General features: G+C 39.7%; 1 protein-coding gene across 1 annotated transcript in view; it reads left to right on the forward strand.

Moving 5' to 3' along the window:
- Window positions 1-5,451: 5,451 nt before the first annotated feature.
- LOC122396587 (G1/S-specific cyclin-D2) overlaps window positions 5,452-19,014 on the forward strand; it is a 43,150-nt gene continuing 29,587 nt past the window's right edge. The window contains exons 1-2 of the mRNA XM_043395125.1: window positions 5,452-6,590; window positions 14,514-14,729. Coding sequence (XP_043251060.1) covers window positions 6,393-6,590; window positions 14,514-14,729 — 414 coding nt within the window. The 5' untranslated portion in view covers window positions 5,452-6,392. The remainder of the gene's footprint in view (window positions 6,591-14,513; window positions 14,730-19,014) is intronic.

Genomic DNA, 19,014 nt, shown 5'->3' on the forward strand with positions numbered 1-19,014 from the left:
GAAGAGTTGGGTAAATAATTAGGAATTTTCCTCTGATCGAATTAGCGTTAAAAATATTACGAACACGCATTTTATACGGTTTTCCTGGTTTGGTCGTGGAAGCCAGGACCATCTCGTCCACCCGCATCCACGGCTGCATAAATGTAAATGCAACAAACGCTTATCAGGCCACATTACGTACCGATAAGCAACCAACGAGCCCGGTTAAAGATGCCGACTCCACTAGAAACCGGGTTCACGACTACAAATGGCTTATTTACCTGAAAAGTGGACCGACTGGACAATCTTCGTTCCAAGGGAGGAGCCACTGAAAGTTCCTTCTCTAAAAAGAGACGAACCTTGAATCGCCATGACCCAAAACGCGATGCTTACGAGAATCGAACGGCCACAGTTAAATCGAAATCTATTTTTTCGATGTCCTTAGTCGGCCACGAAATTCGATCTTCTTGCAAATATTTATCGTCCATATATTATTTGTAATGCAACAATTCTCGGTGCCACGGTGCACTCGAATACGTTGGAAATAAAATTATCACAAATACCGAACGCAAATTGTATGCTAATGTAATGCTTAAGTTCTTTTGCTTTTATAGTCAATATACATGCAATGAACAAGTATTATAAATTTTTATTTGGCTACATCGAACGACCACGATCGAACAAAAAACGATGTATAATAAAAGTATAATATTTTCAACCCTTTGCAATAGATTTATAATATTAATTTCTTTATAAATAAACCTCGAAGCAGGTCCAAGGCTTCAAAAAAGACGTATCTCAAAGAATAAATGAAGTTTGCAAGAAAAATTAAATTGACCCTCGAAACATGTTCGGGGAAGTAAATCTCCTTAAAATGCGAAGCTTACGAGATTCTCAAATTACGATTCTCAAATTTTACCGTGACACATCGAAACCACAGAATCGCTGAGCCCCCGGAAGCAAACCTCGAAACATGTTCAAGTCGTCGAAGAAGTATAGAAACCTAAGAATCGTCCAAGAAGTCGTGTAATTCCACGGTGAAGCAGGACCGTGTCCCAAAATGACGATCCGTGTGAGAAAAGGGTTGAATTTCCGAAGGAAAATTGAATTTCTCGAAGGATGTGTTGGGATCCGCGCAGTCAAAGCAAGGCTTCTCTGGGTTCGAAGGGGAAGAAGTTGCAAGGCGTATCGTAAAAGATGGGTAAGCACCGACCGGAACATTCATGCTCTAGTGAAATTAAATACTAGCGCGGCGAGAGTGCGTATACAGAGCCGCCTCGAAGCCATTTAAACCGGCCGGAGGCGAGGATATTCGCCTGGCTTTCTAGCAGCATAAATCTTCGAAGACATGGCGACCACGTGGTGCAACCGGTACGTTGGCCACTTTGTCGCGGCCCCGTCGAGTGGACTCACTTGGAAGACGCGCGTGAAACATTCGTAGAGCTTCGTTTATTGTTACAGTTAATTATCTTATCTTCGTATCGTTGCAGTTAATTATTCCACGTTTCAATACGATTAAATAACTTATCGTGTTCGTCAAATCACGGAATCAAACAGTTTTTATCAAGAAAGTATCAACCCCAGCGCATTAGTCACTATAGTTTCTCTTAAATATAGACTACTATAGTCTCCAAGTAAAATTTCAAGATAGAATTTCGTAGAAGTCGCATTTGGCATAAATTACAATTAAAAAAGCGACATTGAATGTCCAATTGAATTTATAGGTTAATAGAATGTTTCAGCAGTGGTCTATTAGGGTAATGGAAATTATACATGCTCGATTTCACCATTTTTACTCCAAGCCTTACGTAACAGCACAACTTTACGAATTTTTTGCGTAATATAGTACAGTTGTTTGGAGAAAAATTGACCAAATTTCGAATTACATTTCTCACTGCTGGATTTTGGAATAAAAATTAAAAAAATTTTTCTTTTACTATAAAAACACCAACAACGTTGCGTTCGCTGTTAAAAATTTGCTCTTTAAATAGCTGGTCGTTCCTCGAGCCGAACGCGAAATTACTATACGTGCACGCTTAAAATAACACTAAAGCCTAATTAATGTGAACTAATAACGAGCAAAGCTGTGAAAAGATAATTAATGCAACCGCGGATACGTTTTGACTTTCAAATTTCATTGATACGATCGGCATTGAAAGTGAAGAAAGAATTGTTAATGCTTTTAGTGGTGTTTGATATAATTGCACGCCACGAAATTACGAGTACCGTCAATTAATCGAGCCACTTTATGCGAAATAAATTATAAAAAATTGTAACTATTTTTTTTATTGGCTTTTAACCGGTTTTACTGTTATTATCATAATACTCCTGCTACTAGTGCTACTAATTAACGTTACTATCGCTAACGTTACGAGTAAAATAATAATAGCTTTTTTAACGCAGGAAACAACTATAATATTCCTGAAATTACGAGCTCAGATTTAAAAACACTTTGGTTTTCCTCTACACATTTTATTTTATTTCACTAATGATAGCCATAATAACTTTATACGTACAATGCCATTTGTCTCTCTAATGGAGACGATATTATCATTATTATTATTGTTCACATGTATAGGGATAGACATGTTAATATTAAAAAGAATAATGAAACAGGAAGTGAATATGTACATGTAGAAATGACGAGGTGTAACTAGAAACGATGTTTCAACCTAACCTCAATATCGATCGCTAACGTTGTTATTCAGGTGGCAGGATCAATAGTAAATCAAGACCACTTGGCAGTTCGTGACTTCGTGTTTGCTCAAGTCGTGAAATGATCGTATTGCAATCAAGTCTTCATCGTAGTAACTACTACTTGTCACTGTCACTGTACAATGGTACATTGACTACGCCTATTATTATTGCTTTTAATACCGCCACTGCTACTTCTGTCGCTATTATCGTCGCCGTACTGATCATTTCAATTCCCATTACTACTTATGGTAATTAGACTCTTACATCACGCGCTATCCATTTATTACTTATTCAGTTACTGTACCGTTATATTGTATAATATTCTACCGTCGAAGATTATCTCTACAACTCATCGATTCCGAATCGTCAAGTGCATAATTTCTTTTCCCGTTACTCGTTCCTTAAATGTTCGATATAACCGACACGGTCACATCGACGATCTATCGAAATACAAAATTACGAATTCTTTTTGCAAATTATCATTTCGTTACAGCGTGCAATTTAATTCTCAGCCGTTTCGTTGACTAAATTTGTCGTTCGTCGTTAACATTCATGAGAATCGAATACGCCTTGGCTGTAATCGAAATACATGGATCCATTTTAAAAAAGTTGAAGATGACATTGACAGTTTTTCAAGTGAAGTAAAATTCAGGTATATATTTTATTGTTTATTTATTAGGCAACATAAACAGCGTGCGTACACATTTATCTTTCAAATGTAAAACATAATATTAGTAGTCGTGCATCCTGATGTGTCAGCATAGAGAACAGTTTCCTCCGTTACCAGACAGTACTCGCACAGTCTGTCAAGTTCAGTACTAATTAGGGGAACGTACATCACGATCTAAATACTAATTATACTATGTTGTTATTTCCTGCTAGCAATCGTCCAATCTATTATTCCACGAATGGATGAATATCCGGTTATCCGGTTTTCGTAGAAGACCATTCGTCTGTACGGCTCCGAGATCGTTCCGACCCGCTCGTAGTACTCCAGCGTAACACTTATTGTTCAGTAGTTACGACGTCGTCTGGTACGCGCGGCAACATCCGGTCGCGTAAGTTGGACGCGCGTACGACGCCGTAGTAAACGCGTAGCAATCGCAAACGAACCGAGAGCCCGCGAGTTTCGTGCACGAAGGACATTCCCACTCCTACACGGGCCGTTTCTTTCTCCCTCTCGGTTGAAATTATCCAGCGGAAGTGGCCCTTACTTTCCCTGTACACGCTTCAAGAATTTCTCAACCGAACGGACGAAGGAGCCCCCATTCGATCTCGACAGCAAACTCCTTATCTAGATATTATTATTATTTTATATCATTACTATCCCCTGTTAGTCGCGTACGACGAGTATACTCGTCCAAGACATTATATCTGAATTAAAATTTTATCAATTTTAGTTGAACAACTTTTGTCCAAGTAAGTTTGTACAAGTAAATAAATTTGATTGTTTAAGCTGTTAAATAACTATAACTAAAAATGTGGTTGTACACGTTTCGCCCCCCTCCAAGCGAAACTTCTGGTTCCGCCTCCGGCACTTCCTTTAAAATTCATAAAAGAACTGAATGAAAGAAGAATCCCAAATTCAACTTCTTGGCCAAGAAAGTATATCTCGACCCCGGTATCACCCTAAAATTTACATATTTACAGAGAAAAAGATGTAGCGATTACGCTACTTCGGAGAACCTAACCCCCGTTCGATCTCCATGGGAGAAACGCGTTCTTGGATCATAGATGGCAGTAGACTTTATATTCCGGAAACAGTCGAAATTGTATATATTAGAATGTCTTAAACAATTTAGAAAATTCGGAAAAAGAGACTCTTAATAAGGAACGAATCTCAGATTCAAATATTTTGCCAAAAAAGTATAGCTCGTCCTTAACATTTACATATTTACACATATTCCGTAACAATAACACAACGGTAAACAAGTGGTATCCCTGTACGCCATGAAATCGATGTTTATCGATATTCAAAAGGTTCGATTCGATATCGACTCTTCGATATGTAGTTTGATGTTGCGATTAAGGTGTCGAGTTTTGAGGTTATGCTGTGTACACTGAACCTTGCATTAACCTCAAAATCTATTATTCTAACAGAACGGAAATCCAGGTATTTAAAAAATTAGTTCCTACATTACTTTGATTATAAAGAATTGTAAACTACATAATCGAAAATTTCTCCTAGTACTTATTTTTCTAACCTCACAAAAATTCATGCATTCTATCGAGATGTATTAGACCTTTTAGTTTCATAATGAAAAGTCCTGTCACTCGTATACATATGAGCTGACGTGGCAGTCAAAGTTTGATAGAACTGGATCCAATGGAAAACTATGAATTCGAACACGCTCATCGAGTCGGTTGCGTTAAGAAATCTGGCTAGGTCATCGGGTAGTCCGACGGCAGGTTAAACACCACCAGGTTGGGTCCGTCGTTCTACGTATCGTCTCAGAAACAGCACGAGAACGCTGAAGGTGACGACCCCTGCAGTCGGTAGACGTGCAGGGTTCTTGTTACACGATGCGAATCCTGCACTGGCGCCCCAGTCATGACAGCCAGTGGTGGGGGATCGGTTACGATTCACGTGACACTGGCGCCCCGGTGGTAGGGATCGATGCGTGGTCATGTGACCAGTTGGCGCCGAATGGTGGGGACGCACCTACCACCCCTTCGGGAGGAGCGAACCGGCGAAGCAGGAGGACCGGCAGCATTCTGACCTGGTAAGTCGCCAGTGTCGGGTCGTGAGAAAGTGAGTAAGGGTAGGCTTGCATCGCTGGACATTTAAATCGACTGTAAGCAGACTTGTTCGAAAAGGAAACGGTTTCCTTGCGTATCGGGAACCTACCGCAACACCGTACACCCACTCGCAATCACTTCACGCACAATTCTAATCGGCTTAGACGAGAGCGACCGGAGGGCCGAATTACGCTTATTTATTGAAATCTTACGCAGAATCCCTTCGAACGATCATTCTTATTTATTCGCTAGTGTTTAGTCGAGGCACGTCCGTTTCTTCGATCGAGAGAGGCAGCTTCGACCGAAGGATACCGAGAAAGAAAAAAACAAAACGGAAGAAAACAAAACAAAAAAACAATCTAATCGGGCAACTACGTCGGGGCGTACGACCCACGAGAGACGAAGGGAAGTGTGTTTGTTGTGCATAAAGGAAAGTAGAACACCGTACACGTCTATTCTCAATTTCTTTTTTTTTCTTTTTTGTTCTCGCTCGTGTTGTATATTTGTTTTGCGCGTAGACGGCCTCTAGGTGAGTGTTAATCGAAGTCATTGCCCGAAACCAAGGTCCTGTACGTGTACGTGTACACGCATACGACACGTCCACGTGTGCACGGGTTATATTATTTTGTGAAGTGTTGAGTGTCCCCGGGAATCGTCTTCCCGTGCGAATATTGTGTGAACTCTTCTGCCGTATCTTTGCGATCGATTCGTGCATGCTCTGTCTGGCCGCGGCGGCGAAAAACGGTTTGGCAACGTGGCACGTGAATAAAGTGAACCGCGACGACGGCGACGACGAAGACGACGACGACGACGACGGCGACAGCGGCGAGAGGAGACGGGAAAAAACAAAGGAAAGACGGCCGAACCGACAGCGTCGTCGTGCTTCTTGGCACAACGCGGAATCTTCGATCGCGAGTCGCCAGAGAGAGGCTGGCAGCCGCCTGCGTGATCCGAGAGGTTAGAAACGCCACGGGAACATGGATCTGCTTTGCTGCGAGACCACGGAAACGGAATGCAGAGCCTACGCTGATCCAGCTCTCCTCGGCGACGACCGTGTGCTGCAGAATTTGCTGAAAACCGAGGAAAGATACGCACCGAGCAGTTCTTACTTCGAGTGCGTGCAGAGGGACATCTCGCCGCTCATGCGCAAGATCGTCGCGGAGTGGATGTTGGAGGTGAGCAACCGTTTCCGGTCCACGTGTCGCCCTTGAATTTATCAAAATTTCGCGATTTCCCGACCGTTGTTCGATCCGCGACATCGTCGAAACAATTCTTTGTATTATTCCCGATACGAAATCCAGAGGAGTCTTGCCAGATAGTATTTAAATATTGCATCTTGCGATCAGCTGTTTCGAAGGAACCGTTGCAGTGAAATCGACGATTCTTTGATCTGCGTGTGTATAAATCGGTAGTGGGCAGAACATAACCTAAGCAATAGTTAACAATGTCAAATGCTATTGTAATCGTTAGAAGCTGTTAGAGATTTGTTTTTGCAATTTAACTAATCAAGTGGAATTCATACATTTTGTAAAAGTGTCAAGAATATGTGAACGATTAATTGTCAGGAATAACCAATGATTGCAAAATGTAATTTATTACGCCCAAATCTGATAAAAACAGTTGTACGTAAGCATACGCAAACACAGCAGTTCGTTCGAGATGATTTATAATCAACGTAAACGCATGAGTTCTTTATTGAAACACAAATATTTTACAATATTCAAGGAACATCTAGATACTTAATAAATAGAATAATTCGACGAGTCTCTAGTCTCGGTAATACTCGATACTAAAGTCCCTCTACTCGTTAATGTTTACTCATACTCGAAGTACAATTTTATCGTTGTTTTCGTTCTTTTCAATAGCCGGATAAACACACGGTCGGATCGTTGGGGTTACGTAATCGTACACAACGAATCCCCGCGATGCTTAACACCTACGCGCAATTATTTGCATCGGGAATGGAAGACAGTACGCATTTTTCGACTGTAACAGCCGTTTTCAATGTCTGCGTTCGTCCATTGTCCGATGAAAACCCGTCTCAGGGTGAAGGCTCGATTTGCGTTGGCAAGTGTCACAATAGGTTATATATATACATTTTTCTATCGCCCACGTTATTTGCAGGCCCCCTGACAGCACGTACAATCGAAGTTTTTCTCTGTCAGCCATGGTGGTCACCGGTGACCGATGCTTTTAACTCGAAACGTTTCTCGAAAATACTTGCGAGTACGCAACGAACCCTGATGTGAAATTTAGAATAACTTCGTTGTCGTTGGAAATGTTGTAAAATGCATGATTTTAGTAAATTCGAGAATATTTCTGTACGTAGAAAATTAACGTGGTGGCCAACGTGATAGAGGTCGCGGTGACGCGTAGTTTCGTTCGTCGAATCTTTCAGCGGCCACCATTACCGAAACTCGAACGTCGATTTCGAACAGGTTCGAGCGAATTCGATTTTTCGGTTAGGCGGCGGTTGAAAGTCGCTCAACGGCCGCGGATGAACGTTTAGATTATTTTTAGCCGTGGGGCGTGAGAGACGGTGACGTCGAAGACGCGTCTGGGGTCCCTTTAAAATTTAAAAAACACGCTCAATGCGTAGGTGCGCGTTTAGGTGGCCGAACGGCGTATAAAGACCAGGATAATAATGCTTCTTGAAACAAAACTAATCGTAGACTAGCAGAAAAATTAACAAACACGATCGAACGTGACGAGTACATTTTTATAAATTTAGTATTCTTAGAATTAACTTTATTTGAATGTTTTAATTTACTTCCACTTGTTCAGGTAATATTATCTAAATGTGCAAATGATATAGATTGTGATAATTTCTATAATACAATTACATCTAGTTACAGTATATAAACTTTATCCAATTTTTCAATTGCAACTGTCAAAAAGATAAAAATAAGAATCGATATAAACTTATCGCGAAAATCGGCAAACAAAATAAATTGCCTACTCATAATATGTAGGTCACAACCGACACGTGGATTTTTAATTTCGTGCAATCGTCGAACAGCATGATTGATCAAATACAGTAAACGCTGATTCGATTTTAATGAAGATATTAATTAACTCTGTTGTGTGTTCGTTACGTTCTTAATACTTGGCGATAAGGAAATAATAAAAGCTTTGGTGTATTCGGTAACAAAATAATAATGATACAAAAAATTTATAATTTTGATTTTTAAAATACAATTTAAAATTTGAAACGATGAAATGCTTTTGACGACGATGGTGTGTGTTATTTTGTTATCGAATGCTATATTTTTTTCTCGAATATAAAATGATAAAATTAAATGTAATTTGCTATGATTTTTTTACGTTTACAACTAGTTTTATTCCAAGAATCGCTCTGTGCCGATAATTATGTTCGGCACCGTAGTTTCGTCGTCATTAACGAGGCGAATCGTGTCAGCACGATAAGTCACGGGTTACGTCACCGTGCTTTGCCAAATGCGACTCGATAAGGCCGCTGGCATTCATAATTAACATTTAATGCTCCCAGCGAATTCGAATCACCTTTCTTTTAAGATCAAATTTCATTGTTTCGCGTGTATATGACGATTTCGTTACCGATAAATTGAAAAATTAATTTTAATCAAATCGTCATTAAAAAACGATCGAGAAATCAGAACAATAACAATGAAACAATTTTTATCTTAATGTGTGTCATTTTTGTTTTATATTTAATTAAAAAGGAAACACGTGTAATTGCATATACGATCGAGAAATCACAACAGTAACATTGAAACAATTTTTATCTTAATGTGTGTCATTTTTGTTTTATATTTAATTAAAAATGAAACACGTGTAATTGCATATACGATCGAGAAATCAGAACAATTTTATCTTAATGTGTGTCATTTTTTTTTGTATTTAATCGGAAATGAAACACGTGTAATTGCATATACGAGCGAGAAATCAGAATAATTTTGTCTCAAGGTGGGAGTCATTTTTAATTTTTTTATATTTAATTTAGAATATTGTTCTTTGGTTTGAAATTATCCGACTATCCCCGCTTCTTCAGTTCTCTAACGCCCTTTAAATTCTTGTCGATGGTCGCTTCGCGCCAAACTCCTTGGTCGACCGTGGTAATGAATTCCCCGCTTTCGGATCGAATTGCACGATTCCACCGTTCGTTTTTCCTTTCAACGTGACTCTGGGCCGCTGACAATGTAGTCTGTCCAGGCGGGAAGAATGTTTAAATGCCTGCTATCCGAGCGTGCCACGATAGAAATATGCGTGTTTCGCGCGCGACAATCTTCCTCTTTTTTTTTCCTCTTTCTTTCTTTCTCGCTCGTGGCTAACGCTTGTAACGGTAATTCTTTGTTTTTCCTACCGTCCTGGCAACCAGTGGCGCATTATGCTATGCGCAAAAAACCAGGGGTTGAAAGAGCCATGGATCATTTCCAATAGATCTCTTCTGATTAAAATTCTCGTATCATACAGTCACGATCAAAATCAGTACACCAGGTATTAAAAGGTTCAGAGATTATGCAGAAGAAATAATATGATGGATAGTTTTAACAGAAAGTAAAATTGTAGATGAATATTAATATGAAAATAAAAGTGTATAAAATATACAAATATATATATTTTGAATGTATCTGGATTTATTATCTAGTAGTATACAATTTCGTGTTAACTGTTGGCATCAAGTAAGCAATATTTGAAATGGTAATGCAATTAGAAATGAAAAGTTTAATGTGCCATAAATTCCTTGTTATTGATTGGGATGTGCATTATAATTTGAGCCATGATTCCATGATTAATGTCTGGCGTTCAGGTTCGTGGCCGTAATTTGTAATTGTCAATTACAAGAGGAATGTAGTCTGATTTTATTTTATGTTCGGTATCAGCGTGAAATTAAAATTCTTTGGGATCTGTTTGGTCACTTTTGATGCACTTGGGTTTTGTCGTGGACATTTTTACGTGGCCAAATTAAATTTTTACTGTTTGGTAATGAATATTAATTAAGCAATTTTATAATTAAAACGACGTTTTCGTGATTCCGATTTCACTGATCGATCCGTCGAGAGCTAAGAATCCTCGCGCTTTCTAATGATGTAATTCACGTCAAATTAGAAATCGTTGCTTAAAATCATCGCATTCCAACAGCAATTAACCCTCGGATGTTACATTTCGTCATAACACCGAAGCGTAAAGTTCAGGTTGCATTTTATAAACGCTAGTGGGAAGTAAACGTGTACCTAACCTAGAAAAATGGTTCTTGATTTGTATGCAATATTAAACTGCTTAAAAAACGAACAAATTTTTATTTTGTAGAACTCAATTATTTAGAAAACTTATACTTCAAAGTATCAGACAAAGTTGCACTTCGCAGGAGAAAGTAACCGACTTTATAAAAATTAATACACTGTACGGGGAATATCCAATATACCAAACAGAATATCGAAATTCCGAGGTTTTATAGTAAATAGTTATTTTTTAGAAATTCTAATGTTTCTTTAAATATTATATATTATTAATAGATATAAATATAAAGTGTATTCGTTTGTAACGCGGTTCCACGATTTCGATGGAGGCCAATAATTAAATCCGTGTTCGTCGGTTACCTAAAGTTCAGAGGATTAAACGTCGCCTCGAGTTCCTGGAGAACGGCCATCTTTGCCGGTCAGATTCTCGCGATTAGAGGTTCAAGGCCCGATATATTCGACTGTCGATTGATTTTTTGCGCGATTAATTGCAACGACCGGGAGGTTTGTAAAGTCGACCTTGAAGCATGCGACTACGTCGAGAACGTGACCGGACTGGGATCGTGTATACACGTCGTGTCGAAGTCCATTGCTTTGAATTCTTCGGCATTAGAGCCACTGGCGGCGATTCGCTCGCCTCGAGTCGACCAACTCATCCTAGAATTCGTTCTCTAGCGTGTTTTCTACCAGTAAAACACCAACGTTGCCTCGTTTTCAAAGAAAAAACAAAAATGGCACAAATGGCACTCGTGATTCCTAGCGTTGCGTCCATAATATTTCGAGACGACAGAATTCTATTTCAACATACCATCTCGTCAGAGCATTCTAAATATATTTATTTTTTAAACATTATTTTATGGGGTAAAAGCAGATTCTGGTAAATGGCTAAAATGGTACCCTAGAAATTCGAATAAAAAGCAAAAATGGCACAAATGGCACTCGTGATTCCTAGCGTTGCGTCCATAATATCTCGAGACGACAGAATTCTATTTCAACATACCATCTCGTCAGAGCATTCTAAATATATTTATTTTTTAAACATTATTTTATGGGGTAAAAGCAGCCTCTAGTAAATGACTAAAATGGTACCCTAGAAATTCGAATGAAAAGCAAAAATGGCACAAATGGCACTCGTAATTCCTAGCGTTGCGTTATTAATATTTCGAGATACCACCTCGTCAGACCATTCTAAATATATTTATTGGAAGATAATTATTTTTTAAAGATTATTTTACGGGGTAAAAGCAGATTCTGGTAAATGGCTAAAATGGTACCCTGTTTGTATCCTTGCGTCTCTCTATTTGGAAGCAGATAATGTTTTTATCGAAGATAAAACTTGGAATAAGTGTTGTGGGGACTATTATTAGCTGACCCCCGTGCGCCAAACACACCGTGGGCTTGTTTCCTTTCTTTTCTTCGGTCGGAATCGGGCGTGTAGAAGGACGGATTAAAGTTTATCGACGCAGATAACAATGTGGAAGCCGCTATCTGGCCCTCCACGACCCGCACGAATGTTTGAGGATCGGCGAATAGTTGTTAGAGGCTGCTGTCCGAGGTTGATAGAGAAATATAGCGTGTCCCCGAGGCTTTTGCGTCGGTATCAATAACTTCTGTTCTACGATAGATAAAAATAATCTATACTATGAATTACACGGGATAATTTACGGCGTTATCGACCTGGGTTAGGGTGATTTCTTGTCCAAGGGTGAATCTTTAAAGCCGTAGAATAGATTCTTTGTTATGGCAGAATTTGTTCCGAAAAATTCTGAACCTACTTTCTTCGCAATAACTTGAATTTAAATTTAAATTTATTATCATTTGCAATTGTAATGCATTTAGCAGTCTCTGTGGAGGTTAGGATTAAAATAACGGGGTTCGCAGCGACTCTGAGGACACATCTGCGTTACACACTGCGCTCTGACTGCAGGAAAACGCCGTCATAAATCGCCACCCTCGAAAAGTGTGGGACGGCTAAGTTCTTAGAAACGACCACCCTGAGCCTTGGAAAACTTCATTGTCCTTGAAGGGAATTCGACAGTTCCATGAAAATTTGCCTGAGGCATGTAAAAGACATGTGGAAACAGTATTTTCAAAACATAACCTTCGAACCCCTACAATTGCACGTTCAAACGATGGTCAAACAGTCTCAATTCTTTCTAGACGTGAAAACAGCCCTTTTCCGTGCTCGTAATTCGCTGGAAGAAGCCAGAAGTTTCTTCTGAAACTCGAAGGTGATCACGCACCCTCGTAACGCGACGTTTAATCGATGATAGGACACGTACAATTATTTCGTGAAGTCGCTGGTACTAATTGGTCGTGGTGTACGCGTCATGAAGCAATTACGAGGGGTGTTGGAAAAGGGTAGAACGTTGGTCACGCTCAATAAGTCCCCCCGTACAACGGCAGTGGCCGATTCGTACGGCTGCACCTACCGGTTGAAAACAACCGGTGGGATTTCTGTGAACCCACCGTGGAATATTTCGGGTCAACCCCTGCGTTCCGGAAATTGGGGTGTCTCTCGTACCCTTTCCGAGCGTTTCGACCGTGTGTTTAACGTTGGGGGGCCCTCACGTTTAGATGTCTCGATAAATATTGTTCTTGTTACGTTCAAGATTATTGGAAATTAATTAACCCACCGTAGCCTGGTACATACTTGGAACTTGCTAATGGAGAACGGAGAAGTGTTTCGTTTAGGGGATGGAGGGTTTGAAAATCTTCGATTTCTGCTGAGATTGTGTCATTTTAAAGCAAATGTACTCCAAATTTTAGTTTGTTTCAAATACGACTATTTATTAATATTGAACACTATTTTTGTGTTTTTTTCACCCTTTGGATATTGATCATGGTTATATATTGTCTTCGTAACTCAATTTTCAGAGGACGTATATATACGTCTTTTGCAAATGACTGCCTTTAGAGGCCATATCTGAGGGTTAATTTGTTTCAAAAAAATACAATAAATAAAGAAAATTAGTTATCAAAGTAGAGCTGGAATTGGTATTTTGCATATAATCGCGTCTCGAGTACCCAAAGCGAAATCATAATCGTCTAGACGAGAGTCCCTTTCGACCCCTCGGACTGGAATTTCGTTCCACGTCGAGAACTCGTTATGCTCTTCCTCAGCATCGACTGTATCGATTGTATCTGCTCCTCGAGAACGCTTTGGAAACAAAAACCGAGGTCCCCGACCTGTGCCCCAGGGTGATCGATTAGACAAAGCCACGATGGTAAGTTACGGAGGAAGGAAATCCGGTCCGACGTACCCACGCCTATCTCTTCAGGGTTTTACCGGGGCTTTAACACTAATTTGTCATTGACTCTTGTAGCACTGTCCATCGAGTTCTCAGTCGTACCTTGCAAAACACCAAATTTTCCGTATTTGTATATCAGTTTAGCTTTACCATTATTCTCAGCAAAAACCAAAACTGTTCCCATAGGTCAAAATGGACGTAGACAAACGAAAGTGCTCGCTTTATTCCTACAAAGTCTCCTCGAACAACCGCGCGATCGTTAAGCGACTTTAAGCTTCGTGCAAAGGTGTCGTCCACGCGCCTTAATAAATCAGATTCCCTCATTTGCGCGCCGGTGACGCCCAAGAAAATCAACAAAAAGCCCCCCCGAGTTACCTGGCAACATAACTGTATAGCCGCATTCCGATCGACTGGAGCCCCCCAGGTATCCGCCACTTTCCTAATTCAGGAGCCTCGTAGAAAGATCCCCCCGAATCGCGTTCACCCTTGGAAGGCTCGAGACGCGTAGGTACCGCAAAGGGACGCGTTGAAAGCAACCCCTTGATCATCCTTTGTTCCAACCACTACGACAGACCCGACAAAGAACAAGGACGACGTTTCTAATCTCGTTCTCGATGATCCGTGGCAGGTATGCGAGGAGCAGAAGTGCCAGGACGAGGTCTTTCCCCTCTCGATGAACTACGTCGACAGGTTCCTCTCGATCTGCCCGATCAGGAAGTCGCAGCTGCAGCTGCTAGGAACCGCCTGCCTGCTTCTCGCCTCGAAACTGCGAGAACCGTCGCCGCTCACCGCCGAGGTGCTCGTTTTCTACACGGACAACTCCATCACACTGGATGACTTATGGGTAAGTGCTCGGTCATCTCGTTTTGCTCCTCTCTATCTGCATATTTCCGAACGGAGAACGATTAATCGGCCCCACCGATACCGACTTTTCTGCACTCGACGCTGGGACTAGTCGGACATGGGGGAAGTTATGGTCCACGGTCCATTGGAATCGATTGTTTCTATCTTAGGGACCACTGTTGCTTTAATCGCCTCTGTATCAAATTTCTCGAATTTTATACATTTTAAAATATAGTTGGTGCCCTGAAAAAGATCACTAGCAAGTCGAGAGGAGTCTGTCAGTTAATGGTGAACATTTTAGCGCGAGCATCGATGCTTTTATGGTTTTTTTTTCAAGGGCAATGCAGTGACTATGTTTTACAATAGAAACGAGTCTAAAAGTAATTCTTTTAAGGCCCAAGAAAGGGAGCTTGATAGTCGGTTATAAATACTTGAGCAGTGTGTCGGGTGAGGTCTTTTTGTTATTGGCGATAAGGGGAAAGAGAAAAATCCTGTTAGTAAACACTATCATCTTTCACCGATAAAACACTACGCGCTAATGAAACGCACCTAACTTATCGCTAATTGCACGTCGGTACACGATAAGTCTCGGGGTATACCAGTCGGTATGCCGTGAGTAGGTTTTCGGTGGATAGTGTTGACCGATACCTTCCGATCTTTTCTGTCTGGCGAGGTAGATCGCTGTACGATAAATTAGCCGATAATTAGCGAACTCGACTTTCCGTGTCGGATCCATTCGAAGAAATTAGCCGTAAAAACATCTTATTCCTCGGGAATTTCTGGCCACCATTTTGGTAATCCATTCGTTTTGGAGTAGAACATTTTCTAGACTTCGTTACCTGACACGATTCGTTCCACTTCTTCCATATACAACTTCCTTTTGTGAAAATTTCTCCATCGATATTTATAAAATATATAGAAATGCATTCAAAGTAAGATAACTATGGCTGTTATTATAAAAATATAGTAAATAAAGTAATAGTTTCCATGATTTGAAATGAAAAATTAAACGAACAGGTTACAGAAAAGAACAGAAGAGGAAATGAGACAGACAATGAAATTACAGAAACATTTTTCTGGCCATAAATTCTGTTTTCAGTAAAGAATTTTTTTCTCGAAATTGCGTAGGATTTCGGGGGTATATCTATTGACAAAAAATGATTGTACTTGATTCGTGGAACTAAAAATAATTTTTTTGGAACGATTGGAAATTTTTTAATTTTGTCGAAAAATTTCACATCTACTCGAATTTTTTTCTCGAAACTGGGTAGGATTTCGGGGGTATGTCTAATCACCAAAAATGATTGTACTTGCCCCCTACAACTAAAAACAATTTTTTTAGAAAGATTGGAAATTTCTTAATTTTGTCGAAAAATTTCACACCTACTCGAATTTTTTTCTCGAAAATGATTAGGAATTCGGGGGTATAAGTATTGACCAAAAATGATTGTAATTGACCCATGCAACTAAAAATAATTTTTATGGAACGATTGGAAATTTGTTAGTTTTATCGAAAAATGTCTGCTACCATTTTTATGGGGTTTGTTTTTTCTCTTCGAAAGCCTGAGCCACTGAAAATGGGTCAAACGTAACAGTGGGTCTGTGACGCAGTGGATTTCCTTTTCCCGTTAAAATGTATCGCTGGGGGATATCGATCCTCGTGCCTGTATGCTAAATGGCATGAAACTTTCATAGGAAAAGTTTACGGTACACTTCTTTCGCCATTTGGCGAAACGATCGAAAATAGGGCACGTTATCCGTATCTAAATGCTTCTATTTTTCGGTCCGTTCCTCGGCGTGACCGTTAAATGGCCGTCGACGCTGCCGAATCTCGAACTGGTGATAACCTGTCCCACGAATATCCTTATCGATCGACGGTCTGTCTTTTTTTTTTTTTTAGAGGACGAGAAAGCATTCATGCTTTATTTTACATTCGTAGAATTGGAGGAATACATTGAACATGGGCTACTTTGTTATTTGGTCGAGGCTTTCCAATCTGGTGAACATGCTGTTTTGGTTGCTCAAAAAGAAAGTTTCGTCAGTGATTCTGACTTGTATTGATTATATGATTTTAATAGACGGTCTGGACACGATCTAAACAGGACACAGACTTAAGATATTGCATTAGATAATAGAGTTTAGTGTATCTAATTTGCATTTGGCTCAGAGGTATACCTAACACGTTCTGAGAAGACATCTTATCAGTCAGATTTAATCCACATAGCTAGACCTTATCCAGAGGCATTATAAACCTAACACAACTTTGATTTGAATAAGGTGTATGGTTCTAGTTCACATTTAATTAGTATCCAACACAAACTTGTAACTAATTTTAATATATTTCTGAGGCCTGACGTGTTCCTAGATATAATTGAAGTATAGTTCCAACCCACATCTAATTTGGATTTGACTCACTCATTACTAACATATCCTACATTTCTCAACACAGATTTAATTTACATAGACTATACAGATGAGTCACAAACATAACAATGCTCGATACTAACTTGAGGTATAGTTGTAGTTCACATCTAATTTGGATCTAGACTAGATCTGTACCTAACAAACCTGAGAAGACACTATCTTGCTAAATTATATTTAATTAACAAGACGTTAGTTAGCTCTACTGGGATATAGTTGTAGTTTAATTTAGATAATCTAATTTAAATCTGACGTAGGACTATATCTAATGCAGTCTGTTACATTATCATTTTGTACAGATTTAATCTGTGTCTAATCAAGAGTTGTCAGACCTAACATCTACATAGCTCTGAGTCCTAATTCTAGGTCAGATCTGATTTCTGGACTGACCTAGGTCTGCGTCTAATAAATTTCTGTTACACAGCCAGGAAGATTTAGCTTGTTAAGACAGACCCAGTGTATGTTGAATCAGACTTAATCCAGAGGTGTCAGATCTAACACATAACCAGTTCTAATTGAAATGCGAAGAGTATCATAATTTTGTACAGACTTAATCTACGTCCAATCTAGGTCTTGTCTAGAAATACCTAATTTATTTTTCCAATTTCCAGATCCAATTTGAACTGACCTAGACCTACCTAGATCTACCTCCACTGTACTACATACTTAAGACCTATCACCTTTCTCAGGTATAGTGAATCACCACCTAATCCTATCCCAGATTTACGAGTCCCGAAACCTCGATGAGAAATTCGAGATCATTTGTTCCATAACAAATTGTTTGTACCAGAATCACAATCTTGGAAGAAGTACTGAAAAATTAAGCGTTTCGTAAATCATTAACGAGAAATAGGTTAAAATGTTGCAATTGTCAGAGCTTGTTTACTATCTAATCTAGCCGAATTTATCGTTAATTCATTAAAAATCTAAATGCTAGCTGCTCTTTATCAGATAAAAGTATCACTATCGAGATTTCGGTGTCTTGCTGTTAGGTAACCGAGGTTCCCAAAACTTTCCGAGCAACTCGAGGCATTTAAATCCGCCCGGGTATCTTTTCCAAATCGATCTGAACTTTCTATCTGTTATTCGCGAATAAAATTTGTCCAAATCTTGAATCGGAGGCGTCTACTGTGGTTTTTAAATGCCTCACGAAACCGACAGAGAGTCGAATGGGCAGTGTCACGCAACGAACTCCCTCTTTTCGAGAACACGAAAGCGTAACTGGGCTCCCCGGGCAAACAAGCGATAGCCTAAGCAAGCCTAAATAGATAACAGCTGATACGGGAAACGTTATTTAATTTCCAGCCACTCTTGGCTCGCTCGATTGCGTCCTGAACATTCGGGCGCCTTCCGTCGATCTCTCGAAACTTTCGAGCGATTTTTGCCACCACTGTTTGGTGGCCAATGGAACTTTCTGCGATGAAAAATTGAGAAACGCCTTGGGCCTTGTTTGAGATAAAAATATTGAGAAAAAAAAAACCAGGACAATAACAATGCTATTTTAGGAATCGAAGTTGGAGCGTTCCACTCTGTAAAAAGATTGTTTTTTTATCTTCAAACTCCATAGAAAATTGCGTTCCAGGGTACTTCCCCAAGCCTGAAACAGGAGCATTGAACTATGATTTATTCCCCAAGAATTTATCGCTATCTCGACGATTTTTAACCGCAATAGTGCATTATCTCTCGGGAATGTTTTTAAACTACGGGGAGAATTAACGCCAGCTATGAACATATTTTTTATCGAATCGTTTTATTATAATTGCTCCCAAGGTATGCGATACGTTCGCAGCTTGTCCGGGTTTCTATTAATAGACTAACAAATTAGTTGTTCGTACGAACGATACCAAAACACGTTCAATGTTTAT

Source organism: Colletes gigas, unplaced genomic scaffold, assembly GCF_013123115.1.
Source record: "Colletes gigas isolate AHSC1104 unplaced genomic scaffold, ASM1312311v1 Colletes_gigas_Sc00007, whole genome shotgun sequence".
Classification (NCBI taxonomy): domain Eukaryota; kingdom Metazoa; phylum Arthropoda; class Insecta; order Hymenoptera; family Colletidae; genus Colletes; species Colletes gigas.